This window comes from Impatiens glandulifera, chromosome 7, assembly GCF_907164915.1.
Source record: "Impatiens glandulifera chromosome 7, dImpGla2.1, whole genome shotgun sequence".
Taxonomy (NCBI): Eukaryota; Viridiplantae; Streptophyta; class Magnoliopsida; order Ericales; family Balsaminaceae; genus Impatiens; species Impatiens glandulifera.
Window position 1 is genome coordinate 8,163,717 of NC_061868.1, and position 7,658 is coordinate 8,171,374.

The 7,658-nt window shown below is 28.2% G+C and overlaps 1 protein-coding gene across 1 annotated transcript; it reads left to right on the forward strand.

The window, feature by feature from the left end:
• The first annotated feature begins 4,033 nt into the window (after positions 1-4,033).
• LOC124945961 (organic cation/carnitine transporter 4-like) lies at positions 4,034-6,583 on the forward strand. The gene is made up of 2 exons (XM_047486505.1): positions 4,034-4,436; positions 5,332-6,583. The coding sequence occupies exons 1-2, from the start codon at positions 4,040-4,042 to the stop codon at positions 6,486-6,488; spliced, it is 1,554 nt and encodes a 517-aa protein (XP_047342461.1). The 5' UTR covers positions 4,034-4,039; the 3' UTR covers positions 6,489-6,583.
• Positions 6,584-7,658: the final 1,075 nt, after the last annotated feature.

Consider the following 7,658-nt stretch of genomic DNA (forward strand, 5'->3'; position numbering starts at 1 on the left):
ATGTAACATTTCCGTGAAGAAAACCGAGTTTTACTCGAGGAGATGTAGAGAATGCGAGAGGAGCGTGAAGCGGAGAAACTTCAGTCACGGAGAGAGCGCGAAGAAGCATTACTCGAGCGTCAAATGGAGCGTGAAGAAGCACAAAGACAACTTCAAATGGAACGTGAAGAAGTCCAAAGGGAGAGACAACAATCATTTGAAGAGCGTGATAGATTGCGGGATGAGATGCTTGAGATGAGGGAGACGATGAACTTCTTATTATCCATGATTCCCGGTGCTCGCCCTCCACGTCCACCTGCCCCTCCCACTAGAAATGATGCCCCTTCGACTAGTGATGATGCCCCTCCCACTTGAATTCTGGTTAGTTGAAGGTTTATATAGTTTTTAAAATGTATGTTATTTGAAGTACGTTAATTAATGGTTTTTATGGATTTATGATATGATTGTAGTTTGTGGATGATTGTTGTTTGAATTAATGATTGTGGTTTTTGGTTATTGATGATTGTTATATAGGCACAAATATGGGAAAAAACGGTTTAACAAATAAGAAATCGTCACAGAAGCTTCACAGGCATCAGTAACGACTTTCGAAAGCCGTTACAGGTGAGCTATGCCTTTCAGTAACGGTTTTAACACGGCTAAAACCGTTACTGTTGTCTAATTATTTTCAGTAACGGTATTTAAAACCGTTACTAATGAGCTATGCCTTTCAGTAACGGTTTTAAGTCGGCTAGAACCGTTACTGTTGTTCAATGACTATCAGTAACGACTTTTGAAAGCCGTTACTGATGCCTTTGAATTTTGTACGTTTTTGTAACGAATGATAACGGTTTTATTTGTCGTTACAAACATGTTTCAGTAACGGTTTTTGATGCTTTTAGTAACGGTTTTCGATGCTTTCAGTAACGGTTTTCGCCCTTACTAATACCTATTTTTCTACTAGTGTTAGTGTTTTATGAAATTTATTTAGTAAGTTTTCAAGTGATTTAGTTTTATGTTCAATATATGAGTTTTTTAATGTTGTCAAATGATTTAGTTTCATGTTTAATATTGTCTAATTAATAGGTTAATGTTTTATGAAATTTATTTAGTAAAATTTCAAATGATTTAGTTTTATGTTCAATATATGAGTTTTTTTAATGTTGTCTAATTAATAGGTTAGTGTTTTATGAAATTTATTTAGTAAGTTTCAAGTAATTAAGTTTTATGTTCAATATATGAGTTCTTTTAATGTTGTTAAGTGATTTAAATTCATGTTTATGGTTTAAAGTGGTTTAGTTTTATTACTAATATATGAGTTGTATAATGTTGTCGGAGAATGCACCATGATGGGTGGGATGGGTCTTGGGCTTCAAAATCTGTAAGAAAATTAGAATTGTATATTGTTCAATATATAAACTACTTAGTAAATCTAATTTCTCATTTTTGTTGAATTCATACAGGTTTGCAAAAATGGAGATGGATGGATTGAAGCTAGCATAATTATGAGCTATTTGGAAATGCCATTTTGTCTAAAATTTGGCATGTTTTTGTTAATATTTTTAGTCATATTTATGGAATATGCATAAGTAGTTGATGAATTTAATTTGCAGATTTGTAATGAATTTATGTTAGTGTATTAAGAATTGATACAAAAATCATTTCAAATTGATGAATATAAGCTTGTTTTGATTATTATTTATATACAGTTGTCATCGAATTCAATTGAATTACAATATTTGTTTTTTAAATAATGCGTTGAATGTTACAAAAATTATACAAATTTAATGCAAAATTTGAAAATATATTATTTAAAATTATGCAAATCGTGCCTTACAAATAATGTAAATATAGTTGTATCAATTATTGTTAATATTAATGCAAAGTTGTGAATATGGTAATTTCAGGAATAGTTGCAGTTTTTTCAATAATATAATTGTAGCTGTGATAATGCGAAAAAATTGCAGATTTGTAAAATGCAAATGATAATGCTATAATATACGAAAATATAATTTCTGTAATAGAAATAGAATTTCAAACGAAATAATGCAAATCGAATTGCACATATATTTGTAATTGATTATGTAAATTATAAATATAGATATTGCGAAGATTATTGCAGCAAGAAATTTAATATATTATTGCAAAGAGTATTGCATAACATAATTTTATAAGCCAATGCAGTTTTTGTTGAATTTACGTTTTCATATAAATAGTGTAGACATTGTAATATTTGTTTAATATACTTTAAACAAAGAGATGTAAATTTTATTGCTTCATTTTCATTTATTTGTTATATTAACTATTGCGAAACATATTACAGTTTATAATTTTATACGTTATTGCAGTTTATGTTGAATATACTTTTATTGTTAAATAGATTAATCTTATTGAAATTTCTATTACAAAACATTATATTTATTAATAAAATATATATTGTAAATCTTATGGCAAATATATATTAACTATGGTCATTTACAATTTTAGAAAAAGTAAATTTTCTGCAATAAATTTAAATTTAGTAGAAATTATATTGAAACAGAGTGTAAACACAAATACAAATTTGTAATTAGGTACTTACAATGTTCAGCGGTACTTGGAAATGTAGTTGCGAAGTTCCGAAATAAGGCTAAGACAAATATTAAAGATAATTTTTAATGTAAAGATAGTTGTAAGATACTTATTACAAATGAGCAGTTTTTTTTAGTGCACCATATAAAAGTTAAACAGGCGTGTTGAATTTGTTTATGTTTTTATTGACATTATTATATTTCCATATTTTTTAATAGTAATAATATATAATATGTTATCCGTCGACAAAGTACATTAATATTTTTTATCTTTTTTTTTTCTTGAAATATAAGATGATAATATTATATTTGGATAAGTCTGTTCAAATTGTAGCTGTCAATTTTTAAGATCTTATCGGTTTAATTTATTACTAATTATGACGGTTGATTTTATTCATTTAATGAAATTTGTTTTTTAATAAGAAACGAATCTATCAAAGAAATCTATATATTTATTATCAAACATTAATAACAATAACAAATATAGTATTTTAACAAGTAATTAAAAAAAATAATTGAACCAAAATAGAATTACATATATAAGAAAATAATAATTTACTAATACAATAATTAACTATATTGTTAAATTAATTAAAATTCTATCAAAACTAAAAAAAATCCCATAAAAGTAGTTTCCAAAATTCATGAAATAAAGTTATATACCACAATTTTTTTTAATTAAATGTCTCTCAATATATATTGATTTAATTTTAATTCTTTCAAAAAAAGGTTGATTGTTTTCTTAATAAAATGAGATTACATTAAAAGATTGTCATTTTATTTACACTACCTTTTCTCTTTTACTGTTTTTTTGGAAAATATTTCTATAATTAATAATATAATCTTGTTAACAGAATCATCATTATACTATAAATTTAAGGCCTAAATCTTAATAAAGATTACATACATAATACCTTATATAGTTTGTTTAATGTAAAGTTATTTGAAAAAAATAACAAATTAACATAAAATAAAGGTTTTTAAAATAAAAAACTACATAATTAAAATACTTTTACTTTTTAAAATAAAAAAAAAAAGTTTTCATATTACACAGACACATTCTTTGTGCTGAAAACGTGTAAATTAATATATAACTTTGATATAATAAAAATTAATATATATTATATTAGTTAATATAAAATCTTTTTAAATAATCAAATAATACATCTATAATTCAAATATATTGTTGTGATTTTCTCTAATATTTATGGATATCAATTAATTTGAATTAATGAAATTTTATTTTTCATAACATTTAACTTGTTAATTTTATAATATTTTTTGTTTCAAATATTTAAACGCATTTATATTTAACCTATTCACTGCCTACATATTATCCTTTTCCATTTCTATTTAAAATACAATTAAAATTCTCGGAATAGAAAGATAACGCCAGATCATGATCCACGTGTCCACAAAATTTATAATAAATAGGGCACCAAGACAACTCTAATTAATTCTCTCATCAATCATCCTATTCACAAACAAAGATGTCAACCTCGACAGCGATCGGTGAATCAGACTCTAAGGCACCGCTTATATCTCCGGCCTCCGCCCATAAATCTGATATCGAAAAACTATCTATGGACGATATGCTACGTAAGTACTGCGGCGAGTTCGGTCGATGGCAATTCCGTCACTTCGTATTGACAAGTCTTGCTTGGGCTTTAGAAGCTTTTCATACTATGGTCATGATTTTCGCCGATCGCGAGCCCGAGTGGCGGTGTGTTGGAGGCGGTTGTGGCGACGTGTGTGGGGTGGAAGTCGGGAATTGGGAGTGGATAGGAGGAATTGGAAGATCGACGGTGGCGGAGTGGGGATTGATTTGCGGTGAAAAGTATAAAGTTGGGGTGGTGCAATCTTTGTTCTTCGCCGGATGTATGATTGGTTAGTAATTTCATATATATCCTATATTAACACACAATAATATTATTATTTTTATTTTTGAAAAATAATTAATATTATTTGACTATACCCTCTTTAAAAAGTAAATTTATTTATATTTTTCATTCCCAATTAGGGAAATTATTTTTAAAAATAAATCAGCCTTGAAAATAGGTGATTTTTGTTTTCCTTTGGTCAATTTTTTATTAATAAAATATATATATACAAAAAAACACTTTAGTGAAGTTATTAGTGGAGTTAAGCATGGAGCTTGTTTGATATTGTGATTTTAGAATTTGTTTTTATGAAATTTTCAAATAAAAAAAATGAATTATTTGAGATTTGTTTAAGATGAATTATTATTTTATTTTATTAAATTTAAAGTAAAAGTAAAATATTAGATAATTTCAAACAATTTTTTTTTTTTTTTGGAAAAGCACTTACACAAAAAAAAATCTTTGAGTGCCTCTTTAATGAAAGATTTATTTTATAATATATTTTTCCAATTTTAAAAGATTTATTTCGCAAAACTCCAAATGAAAAATACGATGGTCCAAGATAGCGGCTCGGTTTGTAGCACTGATTACGAGGTTATTTATTGTTTTGTTTTGAAGTGAAAAATAAAATATCTTGCTTGAAATTTTTTTCTTATTTTTTAAATATAAAATTAGATCTATTTCATTTAAAACTTTTTTCAATTGATAATATAAACATAAAATGATGTGAAACTGACACCATGTGTAGCCTGCTAGATTCATAAATAAAAATAAAAATTGAAGAAATCAACAACTATATGATTATTATAAAATTAGGATACTTTTTATTTATTTAAAATATTTATTAATTTAAAGTTATTGTACCATGTTTAATGATTGATTATGTATATATATGACGTCAGGTGCCGGAACATTCGGTCACTTATCAGATTCCATCTTAGGAAGAAAAGGCGCACTTACAATAGTCACAATTCTTAACGCCCTGTTTGGTTGTCTCACCGCCATCACTCCAAACCTCTGGACTTACGCTTTCCTCCGGTTCCTCACCGGAATCAGCACCGGCGGTGTCGGCCTATGTGCATTCGTCCTCGCCACCGAACCCGTAGGACTATCCAAACGAGGCCTAGTCGGAATGTCAACTTTCTACTTCTTCTCCACCGGAATCGCCATTCTTTCCGGCATAGCTTATTCATTCCCATCTTGGAGAATTCTCTACATCGCCACTTCCCTCCCTTCTCTGTTCTATCTATTATTTGTTCTTCCTTTTGTATCTGAATCTCCCCGTTGGTATTTAATCAGAGGAAAGCTAGATCTGGCAATGAATGTCATGAAAGATATCGCGAAATCAAACGAAAAACACCTCCCGGATGACGTTGTTTTAACTGTTGATGTTGAAGATGTATCGAACAATAACGTTGTCACGACAGGATCTCTAATGGATGTTATACGTACGCCAATGACACGGGTCAGGTTACTTCTCTCAATCACGATTAATTTCCTGTGTTCCATTGTCTACTACGGCCTGAGTTTAAACGTAGTAAATCTCGGTACAAATCTATACTTAAACGTATTCCTAAACGCAATCGCGGAAATGCCAGCGTTTCTAATAACCGCGTTATTATTAGACAAATATGGACGGAAACCGTTAGCGATTGGGACATTATGGTTTAGCGGTTTGTTTTGTTTGTTGGGGAGCTTGATCGGAGTTGGGCACGGCGGTGGATTGAAAACGCTGAGAATGGTTTGTGGGATATTGGGTATTTTTGGGATGGCGGGAACTTATAATTTGCTTTTTATATATACGGTGGAGTTATTTCCGACGGTGGTTAGAAACGCAGCGTTGGGATGTGCTTCTCAGGCGACTCAGATGGGAGCGATTTTAACGCCGTTTGTGGTGGTGATGGGTGGGTGGATTCCGTTTGCGTTGTTTGGCGTTTGTGGCGTTTTGGGTGGATTTCTTGCGTTTTGTTTGCCGGAGACTTTGAACCGGCCGTTGTATGATACTATGGCCGGAATGAAACAAGGGGAAGAAGATGTCGAGAAGATAGTTGTTGTATAATAATAATTGTTTTATTTACTTTTCTTAAATTTTAGTAATCAGATTTTATTGTCATAATACTGTATTTTTGTTTGTTTCAATATGAGTAAAGGTATCTAAAATTTACTTTAAATGGAAAATAATATCAATAAATGAGCATAGTTGCTTGGAATTGTGAAGTTTTCATCATACCTATATTGACAATTAAATTCTTTAATTTTGATAGTTATAATGAAGTTGATCAAATATATTTGACAAAATGAATTTCATGTGGAATTCTGTTTTTTATTGATGTATTAATCAATGTTATAAGACAAAATATAGTAGATTTTGACCATGATATGATTGAGTAATAAAAGTTCTTTCATTTTATATATGGATATTCAGTTGAAAAAATTATATCTAATGTTATTTTAAATAGGGTAAAAATATTCAAGAACCATGATATTATTGCTGGGATTTTTAATGATCAATATATCATGTGAAAGACAATTTTCAAAATTTAATAAAAAAATGAGTTCATAAATTTATTTACTGTAAACATATCTTGGCCTAAACCCTAACCTAGATCTAAAATTTTAATTTTAATTAATTAATTTAATTTGAGTTAGGTTGAATTGAAGTCTGGTTTAAATTGAATTGGTTCAAATTATTCAAATAAAATCAATTTAACTATTTTTTCATTCAAGTTTTTTTCATTAGGTTGATCTCTTGGGCCTTAACAATTAAGTGGGAAAAAGTTTGAAAATGTTAAGATATAATATATAATATATTTATTACTTACGGAGTTCAACCATGTGACGGTTAAATAATATATCTTTGTAATTGTAATATGCGATAGTTTGATTCTAAACAAATAAAAGTTTACTCTATTTAAAACTTTATTTAATATGGATTAATTAAATAATTTAATTTATTTTATTAATTAAAATAATTTTAATCAAATAAAAAATATGTCAAACAAATCAAAAACGTATTAGGAAGTAAAAACATCTTAAACGGACCAAAACGTATTAAATGTATCAAATGTGTTAAATAAGTAAAAAAATGTGTTAAACAAGTAAATAACGTGTTAAATTGATAAAAACGTGTTAAATGAGTCAAAATCGTGTTAAAAGAGTTAAAAAAAATGTGTGCCAACCAATATTAATTATTAATATAGTTCTATTAATATGTTGAATAAATTTAATT

Coding starts and splice junctions, on each gene's coding strand:
- LOC124945961 (XM_047486505.1), top strand. CDS start 4,040: ATGTCAACCTCGACAGCGATCGGTGAATCAGACTCTAAGGCACCGCTT. Junction 4,437..5,331: donor CTTCGCCGGATGTATGATTG/GTTAGTAATTTC, acceptor ATATGACGTCAG/GTGCCGGAACATTCGGTCAC.